Source organism: Procambarus clarkii, chromosome 43 (assembly GCF_040958095.1).
Source record: "Procambarus clarkii isolate CNS0578487 chromosome 43, FALCON_Pclarkii_2.0, whole genome shotgun sequence".
Classification (NCBI taxonomy): Eukaryota; Metazoa; Arthropoda; class Malacostraca; order Decapoda; family Cambaridae; genus Procambarus; species Procambarus clarkii.
In genome coordinates this window covers 20,422,120-20,443,761 of record NC_091192.1, presented here as the reverse complement: position 1 = coordinate 20,443,761, position 21,642 = coordinate 20,422,120, and the positions used below count along the sequence as shown (strand labels likewise).

General features: G+C 47.6%; 1 protein-coding gene across 1 annotated transcript; it reads right to left on the bottom strand.

The window, feature by feature from the left end:
- Positions 1-10,085: 10,085 nt before the first annotated feature.
- On the bottom strand, positions 10,086-21,265 carry LOC123747612 (proteoglycan 4-like). The gene is made up of 5 exons (XM_069340024.1): positions 21,228-21,265; positions 20,806-20,991; positions 20,176-20,664; positions 19,119-19,991; positions 10,086-10,503 (listed from the first exon to the last, which is right to left on the bottom strand). Exons 1-5 carry the CDS (start codon positions 21,263-21,265, stop codon positions 10,086-10,088), a joined length of 2,004 nt encoding a protein of 667 aa, XP_069196125.1.
- Between the last annotated feature and the right edge of the window lie 377 nt (positions 21,266-21,642).

Below are 21,642 nucleotides of genomic sequence, written 5' to 3'. Positions count from 1 at the left end.
GTTTCTAGTCGCCACCTCCAGTATGTGTGTGTGTGTGTGTGTGTGTGTGTGTGTGTGTGTGTGTGTGTGTGTGTGTGTGTGTGTGTGTGTGTGTGTGTGTATCAGACGCAGCAGTGCGTGTTTCGATCACGTCGGCTGGCCGGGCACATTGCTCTGATTTTCCAATTAGTTACAAACGTGACCTACTTCAGCAATTAGTTGTGGCGCTGCCTTCATGACGACTTGTTTATATAGCGGCCACTTTGTGCATGGAGCTAGCTCAGTGTATGCGTATGTATGTACGTGTATATATACATATGTATGTATGTATGTATATATATATATATATATATATATATATATATATATATATATATATATATATATATATATGCGAACAAGCCTGAATGGTCCCCAGGACTATATGCGAATGAAAACTCACACCCCAGAAGTGACTCGAACCCATACTCCCAGAAGCAACGCAACTGGTAACTACAGGGCGCCTTAATCCGCTTGACCATCACGGCCGTCAAAAGGAAATGATAGCCGAGGCTATTTGAGCCACTTCCCCGACGGCAACTCGGATAGTAATCTTGGGCATAGCATTTTACCAAATCACCTCATTCTTTGGGGCACACGTGAGGAACACAAATGCGAACAAGCCTGAATGGTCCCCAGGACTATATGCGAATGAAAACTCACACCCCAGAAGTGACTCGAACCCATACTCCCAGAAGCAACGCAACTGGTAACTACAGGGCGCCTTAATCCGCTTGACCATCACGGCCGTCAAAAGGAAATGATAGCCGAGGCTATTTGAGCCACTTCCCCGACGGCAACTCGGATAGTAATCTTGGGCATAGCATTTTACCAAATCACCTCATTCTTTGGGGCACACGTGAGGAACACAAATGCGAACAAGCCTGAATGGTCCCCAGGACTATATGCGAATGAAAACTCACACCCCAGAAGTGACTCGAACCCATACTCCCAGAAGCAACGCAACTGGTAACTACAGGGCGCCTTAATCCGCTTGACCATCACGGCCGTCAAAAGGAAGTGATAGCCGAGGCTATTTGAGCCACTTCCCCGACGGCAACTCGGATGGTAATCTTGGGCATAGCATTTCACCAAATCACCTCATTCTTTGGGGCACACGTGAGGAACACAAATGCGAACAAGCCTGAATGGTCCCCAGGACTATATGCGAATGAAAACTCACACCCCAGAAGTGACTCGAACCCATACTCCCAGAAGCAACGCAACTGGTAACTACAGGGCGCCTTAATCCGCTTGACCATCACGGCCGTCAAAAGGAAGTGATAGCCGAGGCTATTTGAGCCACTTCCCCGACGGCAACTCGGATGGTAATCTTGGGCATAGCATTTCACCAAATCACCTCATTCTTTGGGGCACACGTGAGGAACACAAATGCGAACAAGCCTGAATGGTCCCCAGGACTATATGCGAATGAAAACTCACACCCCAGAAGTGACTCGAACCCATACTCCCAGAAGCAACGCAACTGGTAACTACAGGGCGCCTTAATCCGCTTGACCATCACGGCCGTCAAAAGGAAGTGATAGCCGAGGCTATTTGAGCCACTTCCCCGACGGCAACTCGGATGGTAATCTTGGGCATAGCATTTCACCAAATCACCTCATTCTTTGGGGCACACGTGAGGAACACAAATGCGAACAAGCCTGAATGGTCCCCAGGACTATATGCGAATGAAAACTCACACCCCAGAAGTGACTCGAACCCATACTCCCAGAAGCAACGCAACTGGTAACTACAGGGCGCCTTAATCCGCTTGACCATCACGGCCGTCAAAAGGAAGTGATAGCCGAGGCTATTTGAGCCACTTCCCCGACGGCAACTCGGATGGTAATCTTGGGCATAGCATTTCACCAAATCACCTCATTCTTTGGGGCACACGTGAGGAACACAAATGCGAACAAGCCTGAATGGTCCCCAGGACTATATGCGAATGAAAACTCACACCCCAGAAGTGACTCGAACCCATACTCCCAGAAGCAACGCAACTGGTAACTACAGGGCGCCTTAATCCGCTTGACCATCACGGCCGTCAAAAGGAAGTGATAGCCGAGGCTATTTGAGCCACTTCCCCGACGGCAACTCGGATGGTAATCTTGGGCATAGCATTTCACCAAATCACCTCATTCTTTGGGGCACACCCTGTAGTTACCAGTTGCGTTGCTTCTGGGAGTATGGGTTCGAGTCACTTCTGGGGTGTGAGTTTTCATTCGCATATAGTCCTGGGGACCATTCAGGCTTGTTCGCATTTGTGTTCCTCACGTGTGCCCCAAAGAATGAGGTGATTTGGTGAAATGCTATGCCCAAGATTACCATCCGAGTTGCCGTCGGGGAAGTGGCTCAAATAGCCTCGGCTATCACTTCCTTTTGACGGCCGTGATGGTCAAGCGGATTAAGGCGCCCTGTAGTTACCAGTTGCGTTGCTTCTGGGAGTATGGGTTCGAGTCACTTCTGGGGTGTGAGTTTTCATTCGCATATAGTCCTGGGGACCATTCAGGCTTGTTCGCATTTGTGTTCCTCACGTGTGCCCCAAAGAATGAGGTGATTTGGTGAAATGCTATGCCCAAGATTACCATCCGAGTTGCCGTCGGGGAAGTGGCTCAAATAGCCTCGGCTATCACTTCCTTTTGACGGCCGTGATGGTCAAGCGGATTAAGGCGCCCTGTAGTTACCAGTTGCGTTGCTTCTGGGAGTATGGGTTCGAGTCACTTCTGGGGTGTGAGTTTTCATTCGCATATAGTCCTGGGGACCATTCAGGCTTGTTCGCATTTGTGTTCCTCACGTGTGCCCCAAAGAATGAGGTGATTTGGTGAAATGCTATGCCCAAGATTACCATCCGAGTTGCCGTCGGGGAAGTGGCTCAAATAGCCTCGGCTATCACTTCCTTTTGACGGCCGTGATGGTCAAGCGGATTAAGGCGCCCTGTAGTTACCAGTTGCGTTGCTTCTGGGAGTATGGGTTCGAGTCACTTCTGGGGTGTGAGTTTTCATTCATATATATATATATATATAATATCAATGATTCTGGTGCGAATTTCGCCTATTTGCCTTATGATGTTCTTCACTTGAGAGCTAGATAATTGAAACTCCAAATATCGTCATATTTCCTCTTTTTAGTGGGCCTGATGTGTGTGTTTTGCTAAATACAGCTCGGCATCTTCAGCGGCAGAGGGAAAGTGAAGAGTAATATGGAGAGTCAACAGCATACAGCCCAGGTGGGTGTGATAAGAGGATGGATCCTTCCTCCTTCGGAAGGACAGAGTAGTCTGTCCTGCATTCTCATTGGCTGGCTGGTACAGTGAATGATAATCTGGTCCTGCATTCTCATTGGCTGGCTGGTACAGTGAATGATAATCTGGTCCTGTAGTTTCATTGGTTAGCTGGCGCAATGGGTGGAGTGTAAACTGGGAGAGAACTGCCAGTTTACATTCCATTTTTCCTGGACTGCATTAAATATGGGTTTATAAATTAGCGCCAGGTCATGGGGGGCGCTGCACGACCTTAGGTACGCAGCGGTGAACAATTGACAAAAAGGTGAACAGTGAATAGCAGTGAAAGGTTGGGATATCATCTCTCCTGGATTCTGTCATTCATTCTAAGATATCCACTTTTACCGTGTCCTCAGCCAGGTTGCGGTGCTTTTAAGTTACACTCTTAGACTTGAGAATGGTCCAGGACGGACCGAAACGTCGTCGTCGTCCCTTCACCTTCTACTGAGTGGTGTGGTCAACATAATTTAGCCACGTTATTGTGACTCATCGCCTGTTTACACTCTTAGTCTCTGTTTGGTCGAGTCTCGGTGTAGCTTCAACTTCAATTTAGGTTGCAATTTAGGTTTTGCGTCGTTTTTTTTTTCCTCTGCAAGTCGGGTGCATTTTCACATGGCTATGTAGGAGTATAATAAGAGGTGAGGTCGTGGAGAAGTGGTGTGGCGCGTAGTCTTTCAGACTTGCTGCCATCAGTCAGAGTGCCAGCTGGTATTTTCATTATTTGCAGGATTTGAAAATGGGAAATATTGGGAATTGGAGTTTGTTGTTCTCGTTCTTCAGAAAGATTTACATATTCTGGAGTTGTAACGAGGCCTCGGGGCCCCTCTGTTGCTTCATCACAGTCTCTGTCTGTCTGTCTGTCTGTCTGTCTGTCTGTCTGTCTGTCTGTCTGTCTGTCTGTCTGTCTGTCTGTCTGTCTGTCTGTCTGTCTGTCTGTCTCTCTCTCTCTCTCTCTCTCTCTCTCTCTCTCTCTCTCTCTCTCTCTCTCTCTCTCTCTCTCTCTCTCTCTCTCTCTCTCCTTCCCTCCCCCCCCCCTCTCTCTCTCTCTCTCTCCTTCCCTCCCCCCCCCCCTCTCTCTCTCTCTCTCTCTCTCTCTCTCTCTCTCTCTCTCTCTCTCTCTCTCTCTCTCTCTCTCTCTCTCTCTCTCTCTCTCTCTCTCTCTCTCTCTCTCTCTCCTTCCCTCCCCCCCCCCTCTCTCTCTCTCTCTCTCTCTCTCTCTCTCTCTCTCTCTCTCTCTCTCTCTCTCTCTCTCTCTCTCTCTCTCTCTCTCTCTCTCTCTCTCTCTCTCTCTCCTTCCCCCCCCTCTCTCTCTCTCTCTCTCTCTCTCTCCTTCTCTCCCCCCCCCCCTCTCTCTCTCTCTCTCTCTTTCTCTCTCGTATTTTGAACTTCATTATTTCTTCACTCCTTCCCCCCCCCCCCCCTTCTTTCTTTATTCTCTTATATCTTCAACTGTATCTTACCTCTTCCTCTTCTTATAATATCTTCCTCCTCGTCTCCTTCATTATCTTCTCGACTCGTTCCTATATCGTCTCGAGTCCTTGTTTCATTTTTCTGTTCCTCTACTTGTGTACCCACTAACACTGCCTCCATCTCCTCGTACCATCACCTCCACCCTTCTATCTCCCATTCCACCTACCTTCTGTAATCCATCTCTCCCCCCCCTCTCCCTGGCTGCTGTTCTCCTCCCCTCCGTCTGCTGACAAAGACGCTGCAGTTATCACTTTTCGGAACTGTGATTTCGAACCGGTTTCTGCTTTAGTCATTAATGATTGGAAGAGTTTGCTGATGGGTGAGTGTGAGGAGGAAGCCCTGAGCCAGTATGACTGTATAGCGGTTGGAAGGGATATGAAGGTCAGAGAGCCACGATATGAGGACAAATTGAAAGAACGGTTCTGTTATCATTTCGATCATTTGGTGATCGAACGCTGACCCGGCAAGAAGCAATGTTTGTGATTCTACCGATTAGTTCATAGTCCGCTTGTAGACTATTATTTTGCAGCTGTTGCTAGTCTAGTGAAATAAGAACACAAGAATAAAGTGAAACTAAAAAAATGGGCCCCCATAATATTGAAATGCTCCTATTGAAACAATAGGAAATGAACCTATTGAACAAACTGAAATGCTCCTATGGAAATCCTTGAAAAACTATTTTATATTTGTCTAACTTGCGTTTGAAGCAGTTAATATCGACTTAATTATCTCGCTTTGATGTCTCCTCCATTAATCGATATCGTAGCTTATGGGTCTTTGTCAAGACTGTTGTAGTTGGGTATGCAGGCGATGAGTCACAATAACGTGGCTGAAGTATGTTGACCAGACCACACACTAGAAGGTGAAGGGACGACGACGTTTCGGTCCGTCCTGGACCATTCTCAAGACGATTGTGATAGGTGTGATAATCGATTATATAGTTGGTTATCTTGAGGTTATCTTGAGATGATTTCGGGGCTTTTTAGTGTCCCCGCGGCCCGGTCCTCGACCTACCCCCAGGAAGCAGCCCGTGACAGCTGACTAACACCCAGGTACCTATTTTACTGCTAGGTAACAGGGGCATAGGGTGAAAGAAACTCTGCCCATTGTTTCTCGCCGGCGCCTGGGATCGAACCCAGGACCACAGGATCACAAGTCCAGCGTGCTGTCCGCTCGGCCGACCGGCTCCCTCAATGGGTATATAATCCCAAACTGTTATGTCATCTGTCTGTATTTCCTTGATGATGTGGTGAAACACGGAAACGTGCGGAATTTGTGGTTCGTTTTTATTAGTGAATAATTACGCATAACTGACTCCCCCGGTTTTTGTGATGGGGTAGAGCTGCAGTTCCTAGGCCCCGCCACAGCCGTTAATAAACCGCGCGTGTGTGTGTGTGTGTGTGTGTGTGTGTGTGTGTGTGTGTGTGTGTGTGTGTGTGTGTGAGTGTGTGTGTGTGTGTGTGTGTGTGTGTGTGAGTGTGTGTGTGTTCATCTAGTTGTATTCACGTAGTTGTGCTTGCGGGGGTTGAGCTCTGCTCTTTCGGCCCGCCTCTCAACTGTCAATCAACTGTTACTACCAACTCCCCCCCCCCCCCACACACACCCAGTAATTGACCAGTTGATTGACAGTTGAGAGGCGGGACCAAAGAGCCAAAGCTCAACCCCCGCAAGCACAATTAGGCTGCTGGGATCGAACCCTGGTCCCTAGGTCCACGAGTCTAGAGCGCTCTCCACTGAGCTAGCCAGCCCCTGTGTGTGTGTGAGAGAGAGAGAGAGAGAGAGAGAGAGAGAGAGAGAGAGAGAGAGAGAGAGAGAGAGAGAGAGACCGAGTCTCAGGTTCAAACAGAAAACCCCCATTAAATCTAACTATTAACTCCGACCTGGTTTGGTCAAATGCTGATCATCAAATCGTCGGCATGAAATTGGAATCGCTTTGCCGGCCTTTCTCTCCACCCTCCACCCCCCAACCCACCCACCCTACCCCCCCCCCCCATCTCCTCCTCCGCGTGTAACTCCTTTGTCCGAATAAATGGAAAGCACAAGGGGTCACGCTCGGAAAACAAGGGAGGCAGCTCCAATACATGGAAACGACCGCTGGTGACGGAGGTCCTGCCAACACACTAGTAACATTTTTTTGGGGGGTGGGGGTACGAATGAAATTGTAAATATGAATGTCGGTGTTGGCAACACTGGGGTTAGACTTTTTTTTATTTCTTAATGTGGGAAATTAAAGAGGAGGGCTATGTGGGTTATGGGTTATGTGGGCTATGTGGGTTGTAGGTTATGTGGGTTCCGGGTTATGTGGGCTATGTGGGTTTTGGGTTATGTGGGTTCCGGGTTATGTGGGTTCTGGGTTATGTGGGCTATGTGGGTTCTGGGTTATGTGGTCTATGTAGGTTCCGGGTTATGTGGGTTCTTATATCATGAGCTATGTTGGCGCTATGCAGTCAGTGTCTTGGCTATGTGGGCACTATGCAGTATCTGGGCAATGTGGGCTGTATAGTGTCCTGGTTATGTGGCGTATGTGGTAACCTGGCTATGTGGTGTATGTGGTAGCATGGCTATGTGCTGTTTGTGGCATCCTGGCTATGTGGCGTATATGTAGCATCCTGGCTATGTGGCGTATATGTAGCATCCTAGCTATGTGGCGTATATGTAGCATCCTGGCTATGTGGCGTATATGTAGCATCCTGTCTATGTGGCGCATATCTAGCATCCTGGCTATGTGGCGTATATGCAGCATCCTGGCTATGTGGCGTATATGTAGCATCCTGGCTATGTGGCGCATATCTAGCATCCTGGCTATGTGGCATATATGTAGCATCCTGGCTATGTGGCGCATATGTAGCATCCTAGCTATGTGGCGTATATGCAGCATCCTGGCTATGTGGCGTATATGTAGCATCCTGGCTATGTGGCGCATATGTAGCATCCTGGCTATGTGGCGCATATGTAGCATCCTGGCTATGTGGCGCATATGTAGCATCCTGGCTATGTGGCGTATATGTAGCATCCTATGTGGCGTATATGTAGCATCCTAGCTATGTGGCGTATATGTAGCATCCTGGCTATGTGGCGTATATGTATCATCCTATGTAGCGTATATGTAGCATCCTGGCTATGTGGCGCATATGTAGCATCCTGGCTATGTGGCGTATATGCAGCATCCTGGCTATGTGGCGTATATGCAGCATCTTAGCTATGTGGCGTATATGTAGCATCCTGGCTATGTGGCGTATATGTAGCATCCTGGCTATGTGGCGTATATGTAGCATCCTGGCTATGTGGCGTATATGTAGCATCCTGGCTATGTGGCGTATATCTAGCATCCTGGCTATGTGGCGTATATGTAGCATCCTGGCTATGTGGCGTATATCTAGCATCCTGGCTATGTGGCGCATATGTAGCATCCTGGCTATGTGGCGTATGTAGCATCCTGGCTATGTGGCGCATATGTAGCATCCTGGCTATGTGGCGTATATGTAGCATCCTGGCTATGTGGCGTATATGTAGCATCCTGGCTATGTTCTTTTTTTTACGGCATCCGGGTTGTGTAAACATCAGCGGAATTCAATCTTCACATCCGGGTTGCATGAGTGAGCAATCGTTTGCTGGTTCTGCCGCCAGATGGCGGGTTATACATCTTTGTTTACCTTCTGGGCCGCCGTCTGGCCACGGCCTGATTTTGTTCCATTGGACTTATAGTCGGGATGGACTTTATTTGATGGCCCACTGCTCTCTCCGTAGTCAAATGACTGGTGAAAACGACCCGATTTCACGTGAGGGCAGAAGAATTTATTTTCGTAAGGATTTACCTGATTTTTGTAAGGGTTTACCTGATTTTTTTGTAAGGGTTTACCGGATTTCGTGATGGTTTACCTGATTTTTCGTAATGGTTTACCTGATTTTTTTTTGTAATGGTTAGCTGATTTTTAAGGGTTTACCTGTTTTTTGTAAGGGTTTACCTGATTTTTGTAAGAGTTTACCTGATTTTTTTAAAGGGTTTACCGGATTTCGTGATGGTTTACCTGATTTTTCGTAATGGTTTACCTGATTTTTTTTTGTAATGGTTAGCTGATTTTTAAGGGTTTACCTGTTTTTTGTAAGGGTTTACCTAATTTTTGTAAGGGTTTATCTGATTTTTGTAAGGGTTTAGCTGATTTTTTTGTAAGGGTTTACCTGATTTTTGTAAGAGTTTACCTGTTTTTTTGTAAGGATTTACCTTATTTTTGTAAGGGTTTACCTGATTTTTTTTGTAAGGGTTTACCTGATTTTTTTGTAATGGTTTACCTGATTTTTCGTAATGGTTTACCTGATTTTTTTTTAAAAAGGGTTTACCTGATTTTTTTGTAAGGGTTTACCTGATTTATGTAATTAATTACCTTTTTTGTAAGGGTTTACCTGATTTTTGTAATGAGTTACCTGATTTTTGTAAGGGTTTACCTGAATTTTGTAAGGGGTTACCTGTTTTTTGTAAGGGTTTACCTGATATTTGTAAGGGTTTACCTGATTTTTTTTTGTAATGGTTTACCTGATTTTTTTGTAAGGGTTTACCTGATTTTTGTAAAGGTTTACCTGATTTTCGTAATTGTTTACCTGGTTTTGTAAGGATTTACATGATTTTCGTAATGGTTTACCTGATTTTTAACGGTTTACTTGATTTTTGTAAGGGTTTACCTGCTTTTTGTAATGGTTTACCTGATTTTTTGTAAGGGTTTACCTGAATTTTGTAAGGGTTTACCTGAATTTTGTAAGGGTTTACCTGAGTTTTGCAATAGTTTACCTTATTGTTGTATTCGTTTACCTGATTTTTGTAAGGATTTACCTGATTTTCGTAATGGTTTACCTGATTTTCGTAAGGGTTTACCTGATTTTTGTATTAGTTTACCTGATTTTTGTATTAATTTACCTGATTTCGACAACCTTTCACTTGACTGTTGTCAAATTTTGTTTATAGAGAGCGATGACAGATTATAGCAATTATCCAGATTATATCTCCCTCGTCCGGCTCTATAATTATGAAACCCATTAATATTTTAAAAAAGGGGTCGATATGGTAATGCATTTTAAGATTAAACCAAATCAGCATCTTATTGACTACCTCACACACACACACTTTTCCATCCCCCACGAAGATTCGAACTGGGGGAGCAACACCAGATTGCCAACTGCAGGCAAAAGAACCACTCGGCCACCAGCAGGGTGCGTGCATGCACGGCTGGCCGGTACAGTCAGTCGGCCGGATACGGGAGGGTTAAAAACATTGGCAGATATTCGGCCGAGAGGAACGTACTCTTCACCTCCCTCCGGTTTATTTGGAATAGTTGGCCTCGTGGGCCGGAATATGGTTTTTTTTTTTGCAAGTTTTTGTTTTCTTCTTTTTTTTTGCATTTTGGGTCGAGTTGGGGGTTTGGTGTGGGTCGGGTCGGGGGCTTGGTGTGGGTCGAGTCGGGGGCTTGGTGTGGGTCGGGGCGGGGGCTTGGCGTGGGTCGGGGCGGGGGCATGGTGTGGGTCGAGTCAGGGGGCTTGGTGTGGGTCGAGTCGGGGGCTTGGTGTGGGTCAAGTCGGGGGCTTGGCGTGGGTCGGGGCGGGGGCTTGGTGTGGGTCGGGGCGGGGGCTTGGCGTGGGTCGAGTCGGGAGCTTGACGTGGGTCGGGGCGGGGGCTTGGCGTGGGTCGACAGTCGGAGGCCCCAGTGGATGGTTGGGGGCCCCAGTGGACAACACGGAGCCTTCAGCCAAGTACGTTTATTGCGGCAATAAGATATCTTGGAAGGAAAGAGTAGCTTAGGTCATTTATACCCTCCTGGTCTTTAGGTCCCTCAAGGGGCTCACAAGTCCAGTGGGTACAAGTCCAGTGGGTACAAGTCCTCCAGAGGGTACAAGTCCTCCAGAGGGTACAAGTCCTCCAGAGGGTACAAGTCCTCCAGTGGGTACAAGTCCTCCAGTGGGTACAAGTCCTCCAGTGGGTACAAGTCCAGAGGGTACAAGTCCAGTGGGTACAAGTCCACAAACCACAGAACACCAATCATATTTCTCGTTACACTGGAGCGGGTGGCGACGTGTTATGATAAAGAAATATTTCCTAATTTGTTTTCTTTGTGTGTTTTCGTTAAGTATCTAATATGTCGCAGTCATGTTCCCTCTTTTCCGTTTGTTGCCTTTACTTCACTCTTCGCTATCTTCATTGTCTGATACCTTCTACCCATTTCACTTGTTTTTCACTATATTATTTCTCTCATAATGTGTCCTTCTTCAGTCCTCTCACTTTCACGCTCTTTCCCCCCTCACCTTCCCCCTCTCCCCCTCACCTTCCCGCTCTCCCCCTCACCTTCCCCCTCTCCCCCTCACCTTCCCCCTCTCCCCCTCACCTTCCCCCCTCTTCCCCTCACCTTCCCCCTCTTCCCCCTCATCCTCCCTCTTTCTAATTCAATCTCCAGTTAATCCACAGCTTCCCCCTTGGCCTAATGTGCCAGGTTGGAATTGGGGAGAGGAAACGTATTTTTCACCAGCGTACTTTTTTTATTCTCAATTTCTCTTTTAATGCGGTAGGAAATATATTCTGAGAGAGAGAGAGAGAGAGAGAGAGAGTGTTATAATATACACGACTCTGTGTTGTGGTCTCTCTCTCTCTCTCTCTCTCTCTCTCTCTCTCTCTCTCTCTCTCTCTCTCTCTCTCTCACACACACAGAACATGCCATATGTGCCCCCAGCACCCCAGCAAAAACACAACCACAACATTATGTTAATGTTGTTACTTTGATTCAACGTTGTCACAACCTTTTGGTTACGTCGTGTATGATGAAGAAAACATACCTAGACCCCCCCCCCCCATATCAGACGTCATAGGAATCGTCGAAACGTAATGGGAGCCGATCCCTATTATATAATGAGGGGGGAGAAGTCAATGGAGCCGACGTCAATTTACCGATGACAGTCTCATTATGTGCTCACGAAAAGCCGCCCCCCCCTCCCCCCCGTCCAGTGTCTATCCTCTAAGCATGCCCGCTCCTGTGCCAGGTAAGTTATGGGCTCACCATAGCCCGTGCTACTTGCCCCGCTCCTGTGCCAGGTAAGTTATGGGCTCACCATAGCCCGTGCTACTTGGAACTTGTTCCGAGTAGCTGAATCTATAACAACAACAACAACTCTAAGCATGGACACACACACACATTCACTTGGATAGATGTAGGGATAGAGACTGTGGCTAATATCAGGTTATACACGCTTGGGGCCGAACATTTCTGGTTAGGCAAAACACAGGATATACTCTGCTCTATCCCCCCCCCCCCCTCCAACAACTATGGTCGGTGGACACGATGTGGTTAAGGCCAGATTGTTCACATTATCCAGCCGAGGATAATCTCTGACGGTGACCTCTCTGGGACACGCCATAGGCTGACTTTGTAGTTAGTTTACTGGCCAGCAATGAAGGGAGTTATGGTTACAGATAAAAGTAGTGGTAGGTTAGGTTAGGTGGTGTGTTGTTATAGTGAGAGGGAAGTTGTTGTTTAAGATTCAGCTGCTGAGACCAGAAAGTTGTAAGTAGCACGGGCTATGGCGAGCCCGTAGTGGAGTTACCTGGCACAGGAGCGGTGGTTGTAACTTGTGTGGGAGGGAAGCCTCGTGTACCTGTTGCTGTCTTCACTACCTGACGGCTTGTGAGATAACACAGGTAGTCAACAAGACAACTTGAAGCTCTGTGAGCACCCACAGCCAGGATTCATGCAGCCTTTACGCAACCATTTACGAAGCCTGTACATCTTTCCTTAATCACCTGGGTTTTATGACATTTACTAAACAGTTCACGAGCTTGGAAACGTCACAACCTGAGGTTATTGTTGTTATAAATGACCGCGTTGCGTTTCGGAGCTCGTGAACTGGTTAATAAATACAGGCTTAGCTACAGTGACCGAGGAAAGATGTACAGGTTTCGTAAGTGGACATGTAAATGCTTGAGTCATTTCTGGCCCTTGAGATGATGGCGTCGTAGCCGGTGCCTTCCCTTCCGCCATAACAAGCAAATTATCCGCCCTGGGACGCGTTACAGGCATTAATCATGTTAGAGAACAAATCCACAAGGGCCGTGACGAAGATTCGAACCTACGTCCGAGATCATCCCATACGCTGCCTTAATCGACTGAGCTACGACATGGTCTGTGTCATAGCCTTAAAGGCTACGACACAGTCGTATTGTGTCTTCTGTGTGTCATGTTAGAGAATTGTCACTAGCACGGTACTAATGGAGAACGACTGCGGCTCTTCTAGCTGCATGTGTTAAAGGCATCCATGGGGAAGGTTCGATCCCTGAGGTACGCTAGCAAAGGCTTAATGCACGGTCATGCTGCAGAAAGCCCCTAGGCGTCCACCATGATCAAGGGCATGATCATCTTGCCCTCTATCATGGTGACCCAGTATCTTTTTACTGATCTGTTTATGAGCTGCGGGACACTATGTTATGTCATGCTCCCCTGCAAGGCTCGTGGAGTAGAACTTTCCCTCATAAATCACGGAACCTCTTGGCCTCGACTATACAAGTTCAAATGTCTTAAGGTTGAGTGAAAGTCTAGGGAAAATCCACCAGTTTACTGGGAGCGAACTTACCTACATGACACAGCTTATATACAACAAACATCCGTATGTATATATATATATATATATATATATATATATATATATATATATATATATATATATATATATATATATATATATACACATACTCACAAGCAAATAACAATAAAGTTATTTACCACAGGGCACAAGTCATAGCAGCTAGATGTCACTACAAGTAAAGATCACCACAATACACATTGGTACACTAGACAACTTTTAAGACTGGCTGGTAGGTTGTGGTCAAGGTGGGTGGTGACGTTACATGACCAGAGTATGGGGGTCATGTCTCAGTATGGACAGCAGTAAACACGGGGTCATGTCTCAGCATGGACAGCAGTAAACACGGGGTCATGTCTCAGCATGGACAGCAGTAAACACGGGGTCATGTCTCAGCATGGACAGCAGTAAACACGGGGGTCATGTCTCAGCATGGACAGCAGTAAACACGGGGTCATGTCTCAGCATGGACAGCAGTAAACACGGGGTCATGTCTCAGCATGGACAGCAGTAAACACGGGGTCATGTCTCAGCATGGACAGCAGTAAACACGGGGGTCATGTCTCAGCATGGACAGCAGTAAACACGGGGTCATGTCTCAGCATGGACAGCAGTAAACACGGGGGTCATGTCTCAGCATGGACAGCAGTAAACACGGGGTCATGTCTCAGCATGGACATCAGTAAACACCGGGGTCATGTCTCAGCATGGACAGCAGTAAACACGGGGTCATGTCTCAGCATGGAGATCAGTAAACACGGGGTCATGTCTCAGCATGGAGATCAGTAAACACGGGGTCATGTCTCAGTATGGAGATCAGTAAACACGGGGTCATGTCTCAGTATGGAGATCAGTAAACACGGGGTCATGTCTCAGCATGGACAGCAGTAAACACGGGGGTCATGTCTCAGCATGGACAGCAGTAAACACGGGGTCATGTCTCAGTATGGAGATCAGTAAACACGGGGTCATGTCTCAGTATGGAGATCAGTAAACACGGGGTCATGTCTCAGCATGGACAGCAGTAAACACGGGGTCATGTCTCAGCATGGACAGCAGTAAACACGGGGGTCATGTCTCAGCATGGACAGCAGTAAACACGGGGTCATGTCTCAGCATGGACAGCAGTAAACACGGGGTCATGTCTCAGCATGGACAGCAGTAAACACGGGGTCATGTCTCAGCATGGACAGCAGTAAACACGGGGGTCATGTCTCAGCATGGACAGCAGTAAACACGGGGTCATGTCTCAGCATGGACAGCAGTAAACACGGGGGTCATGTCTCAGCATGGACAGCAGTAAACACGGGGTCATGTCTCAGCATGGACATCAGTAAACACCGGGGTCATGTCTCAGCATGGACAGCAGTAAACACGGGGTCATGTCTCAGCATGGAGATCAGTAAACACGGGGTCATGTCTCAGCATGGAGATCAGTAAACACGGGGTCATGTCTCAGCATGGAGATCAGTAAACACGGGGTCATGTCTCAGCATGGAGATCAGTAAACACGGGGTCATGTCTCAGCATGGACAGCAGTAAACACGGGGTCATGTCTCAGCATGGAGATCAGTAAACACGGGGTCATGTCTCAGCATGGAGATCAGTAAACACGGGGGTCATGTCTCAGCGTGGACAGCAGTAAACACGGGGTCATGTCTCAGCATGGACAGCAGTAAACACGGGGGTCATGTCTCAGCATGGACAGCAGTAAACACGGGGTCATGTCTCAGCATGGACATCAGTAAACACCGGGGTCATGTCTCAGCATGGACAGCAGTAAACACGGGGTCATGTCTCAGCATGGAGATCAGTAAACACGGGGTCATGTCTCAGCATGGAGATCAGTAAACACGGGGTCATGTCTCAGCATGGAGATCAGTAAACACGGGGTCATGTCTCAGCATGGAGATCAGTAAACACGGGGTCATGTCTCAGCATGGACAGCAGTAAACACGGGGTCATGTCTCAGCATGGAGATCAGTAAACACGGGGTCATGTCTCAGCATGGAGATCAGTAAACACGGGGTCATGTCTCAGCATGGAGATCAGTAAACACGGGGTCATGTCTCAGCATGGACATCACTAAACACAACTCGGTGAACTGTCACCTTGCCTTCAGAAAAACTAATCCCCAACTAGACTGGCAAATGGCAAAGTCGAAAGACTTCACAAAAGTCAAAGTCCACAATGACTGAAAATATAACAGTGCAGAAACCCTCTACTGAAGTTAGTCAGCAATGCCTGGCAAATGGCAAAGTTAATTTCTCGTCTTCAAACGTTAGTTAGAATGTCTGAGAAATCTGGCAGAGACGGAAATCTCCTCTCCAAGAGTTTCAGGCCTCTCCACACAGGCCTGAAAACATGACAAGACCTCCCCAGACGGCAATTCAAATGTCATTTCACCACAAGAGTTACAATTTGCGAATTTACGCGAAAAACACTTATTTTTAACTCTGATCCACAACAATAATCTATATGTACATGTATTCTGAGCGCACACACACAATACGTGTGATACAATACAACCCAAACAAACATATTTTAAATGGTAATACAGGTACATTGACAATTAAGGTATGACCTCATTAAGGTATGTTATGGGGGGGTTATAAATAGGGGCTGCCTCGTATGGGCCAATAGGCCTTCTGCAGTTACCTTTGTTCTTATGGTCTTACCTCAGTGTATCCAGTCTGAACTAGTTAGGCTGGGTCGTAAGTGTTTCTCAACCCAAGATTATTATTGCAATGTACGACATCGTAGCACTTCGGAGCTCATAACTTGTTTAGTAAATACAAACTGAGCCACCATGATGGAGGTAAGAGGTACAGATATCTTAAGTGGACACGGAAATGCTTGGAGAATCCTATCTTTGGTTTATGCTGATGACAAGTGTTCCAAGTCGTGGCGTAAGGGGCCTTGTTCTGTGGATTATCATGTAAGGCGAGCTATCACACTTCTGCTATCTTGAGGTTATCTTGAGATGATTCCGGGGCTTAGCGTACCCGTGGCCCGGTCCTCGACCAGGCCGCGTTTTTGTTACACACACCCCAGGAAGCAGGCCGTAGCAGCTGTCTAACGCCCAGGTACCTATTTACTGCTAGGTGAAAAGGGGCATCAGGGTGAAAAAACTCTTCGCATTTGTTGCCGCCTTCGCCGGGGATCGAACCCGGAACCTTAGGACTACGAATCCCGAGCGCTGTCCACTCAGCCGTCTGGCCTCACCTGCCTCACCATTACGGCTTAAGGCTTATATCAGCCTCTGGCGGATTGTTAAGGCCGCCACAATCACTGACCAACCAGCAAGTATACTTGAGTCCTGAATATTGTCCGGGACCTAAGTAAACTCACTGTAGACCGATAAGAGAGCTTCACCTCTGGGTCTACATATTTGATGGTATTTTGAACAAATCCACAAGGGCCGTGACTAGGATTCGAACCTGCGTCCGAGAGCATCCCAGCTGCCTTAATCGAGGCATTTGTTCATTTGATGCATCACGCAATTGTGATTTCTGTGTGTGGTGGTATTTTTGCTTGCTTTAAAGCTTACATTATTCTTGCATTTAAGCATCATTTTTTTGTTTTTATGCTTGCATTTATGTATGTTCTTATTCTTGTAATTCGTAACGCAATTAATCTTCATTTGACACGCACCACCACCACCAACTGCAGATGAAAATAATGCTTTGAAATGTGTATTTTGTCAGTTGAATTCACTGAACAATTCTTCAAAGTGCAACACTTTACCCCTCTCACCTCGGAGCCGAAGCTCAACCCCCGCAAGCACAACTAGGTGAGCACCTGAATACTTTTGTGTAGGGGGGGGGGGGATGTCTCTAGGAAGGTTGAGGGGGGGGTGGGGGTGAGATAAAGTGACTTAATTATTTCCTGGGTTCCCTTAACCCCAAAAGTGCGCAGTCCAAAAGTTACCTTCGTAACAACAAAAGTGCGCCAAAAGCTATTCAACAAAAAAGTAGTCCATCTAGGAGGGGGGGGGGGGGGGGGAGTTGCATCTTAAAAAAAAATAGTTAACGAATGAAAATTTGGGAAAAATTGGCAGATAACGATTGGTGGAACTAGTTACTATTCTCATTCAAACTGTTTTCTCACCATCCGAATATTGTGACATCAATTGTGCCGCGATAATGGTAAACTCCACTCTCTCTGTTCTTCCCCATATGTATCATCATTAAAATTGTAAACTAAATGTTAATTCATGTCAAAGATGCAAGTTTGACACAGACTTTAGTCCAGCCATTATTGTAATGATTTGTACAAGTTAAGAAAAAAGTTGCCGATTCTGGAGCAGTATAAGGGATTTCTGGAGCAGTATTAGGGTTTCTGGGGCAGGATAAGGGGGTTTCTGGAGCAGTATTAGGGTTTCTGGAGCAGTATAAGGGTTTCTGGGTCAGTATAAGGGTTTCTGGAGCAGTATAAGGAGATTTTTGGAGCAGTATAAGGGGTTTCTGGGGCAGTATAAGGGTTTCTAGAGCAGTATAAGGGTTTCTAGAGCATTATAAGGGTTTCTGGATCAGTATAAGGGTTTCTGGATCAGTATAAGGGGATTTTTGGAGCAGTATAAGGGTTTCTGGAGCAGTATAAGGGTTTCTGGAGCAGTATAAGGGTTTCTGGAGCAGTATAAGGGGGGCGGTTTCTGGAGCAGTATATGGGTTTCAGGAGCAGTTTAATTGTTTCTGGAGCAGTATAAGGTTTTTGGAGCAGTATAAGTGTTTCAAGAGCAGTATAAGGGTTTCTAGAGCAGTATAAGGGGGGTTTCTGGAGCAGTATAAGGGTATCTGAAGCAGTATAAGGGTGTCTGGAGTAGTATAAGGGTTTTTGGAGCAGTATAAGGGTTTCTAGAGCAGTATGAGAGTTTCTGGAGCAGTATAAGGGTTTCTGGAGCAGTATAAGGGTTTCTGGAGCAGTATAAGGTTTTCAAGAGCAGTATAAGGGTTTCTAGAGCAGTATAAGGGGGGTTTCTGGAGCAGTATAAGGGTATCTGAAACAGTATAAGGGTGTCTGGAGCAGTATAAGGGTTTCAAGAGCAGTATAAGGGTTTCTAGAGCAGTATAAGGGTTTCTAGAGCAGTATAAGGGTTTCTGAACGCCATAGTGTCCCTATCCTTCAGCTCCAGGTGCTTGTTTTAGTGGCCTAGAGTAGACTTCAAGGTCACTTGTTGTTAAATGATTAACTTAATAATTCTGGTCTGTGTCTGTGTGTCTGGGCTCTGTTACCTAGCAGTAAAATAGGTACCTGGGTGTTAGTCAGCTGTCACGGGCTGCTACCTGGGGGTGGAGGCCTGGTCGAGGACCGGGCCGCGGGGACACTAAGCCCCGAAATCATTTCAAGATAACCTCAAGATAACCCCCAATAGAATACTACTATTAATCCAGTGGCAGTATTGCAATCAGTGCAATTTGTTTGATTTTTTTTGATTGACCTGAGTAATGAATAGACCTTATACATACTAAGCTATGTATACTTTCATGAGAAGATATTGATGAATTAATATGTTCAGTATATGAATATGGTTTTCAACGTATAAGGGTGTGCTCTCCTTGGTGTGATGAGATGGGTGAAGCTTTAGCTTCTAAGCCTCGCCTTTCCGGACTGGTTGATGCAGTGATTGTTACTCCCGGCATGTGATTGATGATGTGTGTCTTTGAAGGATATTGATGTCATTTTATCATCTAATGTTTGCTATTAACTTGTTCCATTCGTTTGTAGTGCTTACGAAAACACCTGCCGTTGGTGTTGTGGTGTGTTGGGGGGGCCTTCTGGGCTGCGTTGGGGCCTTCTGGGCTGTGTTGGGGGCCTTCTGGGCTGTGTTGAGGGCCTTCTGGGCTGTGTTGAGGGCCTTCTGGGCTGTGTTGAGGGCCTTCTGGGCTGTGTTGGGGGCCTTCTGGGCTGTGTTGAGGGCCTTCTGGGCTGTGTTGAGGGCCTTCTGGGCTGTGTTGGGGGCCTTCTGGGCTGTGTTGAGGGCCTTCTGGGCTGTGTTGAGGGCCTTCTGGGCTGTGTTGGGGGCCTTCTGGGCTGTGTTGGGGGCCTTCTGGGCTGTGTTGAGGGCCTTCTGGGCTGTATTGAGGGCCTTCTGGGCTGTGTTGGGGGCCTTCTGGGCTGTGTTGGGGACCTTCTGGGCTGTGTTGGGGGCCTTCTGGGCTGTGTTGAGGGCCTTCTGGGCTGTGTTGGGGGCCTTCTGGGCTGTGTTGGGGGCCTTCTGGGCTGTGTTGGGGGCCTTCTGGGCTGTGTTGGGGGCCTTCTGGGCTGTGTTGAGGGCCTTCTGGGCTGTGTTGAGGGCCTTCTGGGCTGTGTTGAGGGCCTTCTGGGCTGTGTTGAGGGCCTTTTGGGCTGTGTTGGGGGCCTTCTGGGCTGTGTTTGGGGCCTTCTGGGCTGTGTTGGGGGCCTTCTGGGCTGTGTTGGGGGCCTTCTGGGCTGTGTTGAGGGGGTCCTTCTGGGCTGTGTTGAGGGCCTTCTGGGCTGTGTTGGGGGCCTTCTGGGCTGTGTTGAGGGCCTTCTGGGCTGTGTTGGGGGCCTTCTGGGCTGTGTTGAGGGCCTTCTGGGCTGTGTTGGGGGCCTTCTGGGCTGTGTTGGGGGGCCCTCACCCTCCCTGCATTTCCACTCTTCCTCAATTTTTCTTCCTCCCTTTCCACTCTTCCTCCCTCTCTCCTTGCGTTCCCACTCTTTCCCTGCTTTAGGGATGGTGAGCCGGGCGAGGCGTGTAACGCTTGTTAGCGGCGGCTGTTAAAACTCCAGCAACTACTCCACCAAATGGCAGGCCATTACGGACTAACAAGAAAAACCTTCTTTTCCTCTTGCTCCTCCTTGTGATGGTGCTTCGCCTGCTCCTTTTCCTCCTCAGCGTCAACCTCTTGTGTTCCTTCTGCTGCTGCTGCTGCATTAACTCTTGTTGCTGCTCCTTGATCCTCCTCCTCCTCTTCCTCATGCCTCCCTCTTTATTGTCCTCCCACGCCGCCTCTCGTCTCCCTCCTCCTCCTCCATGGCCTCTGATCTTTTGTTTTAATGGTGGACGAGCAGCGGGCGGGGGAGACGGGGGGCCTCTTGCGCACACTGGCTTTGAGGGCCGGCGGCGTCGAAAGCTCAGCTTGCTGGGCGCTGCAGTGAAGCACGATGATTTAATGGGGAGGTTGCACGAGCCGGGCCCTGCATGGGTGCCTTGTGCTCGCCTAGATGCTCTCACCCACTTGTGTCCTCTCGGGATAGACGACCACTCAGCTCTCCTATATCCCCCAGTCTTGCTTCCCCTGAAGCCAAGTTGGAGTCTGAAATCGAAGTCTAAATCTTCTAGACTCTTAGATGATTCACTAACCTCCAGAGGCCCCCTCTCAGGTACTTTTCAGGGGCTCTTGCTGTCCTCTTGTGGAACATAGACTGGCTGTTTCATTCCTACAAGTTTTGTCTACTTGCTTAATCTATTGAGGTGTGGTAGGTCTTTGCCAGCGATCTTCTGGACATTTCCACAGCCTCTTGTGGGATCTCTTGAGGGATCCATGGGAACGCTACATGGCGGGGGTCCTTGTTGCTTTTGTTTGACCCAGTTGCTCTTAATTGCTTCCTGGTTTCCTCTGCTGCAACCTCTGTGTTTAATCCTGTTGACAAGTTACAGATTTCCCTGTACTCTGCTGACGTACTTCCGGCTCAATTTTGAAACTTTCCTGAAAGTTTTGCTGAAAAGTTCATTACTTGCTTCGTTGTCATTTTGTGTATGACATCTTGTTTTTTTGTAAATGATCATTTGGCCCATTCGCCTGTGGTTTATGAGAGCTCTGTGAGGCTCATGTGGTTTTTCAGTTGGTTTTTTCCTATGTGACTTGCGCGCACATACCTTCCCCCTGCCTCTTTCTTAGTATATGGGATTATCATGTGTCCTGAAGCCCCCCCCCCCCTCTCTCTCTCTCTCTCTCTCTCTCTCTCTCTCTCTCTCTCTCTCTCTCTCTCTCTCTCTCTCTCTCTCTCTCTCTATCATAAGTATTTCTCTCCCCTCGTCTCCTTCCTTCCTTCCTACCGTATCTTCCCCTCTCTCTACCTCACCTTCCCCCCCCCCCCTCTCTCTCTCTACCTCGCCTTCCCCCCCCCCTCCTCTCTCTCCCTCACCTTCCCCCCCCTCTCTCTCCCTCACCTCCCCTCCTCTTTTTGTGTATCTCGTTTCCCCATTTAAAAATATCTTTGTTTTATTTGAACTTCCGCAAACTGACCGTTGAGCCTTAGTGGCCTGCAAAATGGTTTGATCATTCATAATT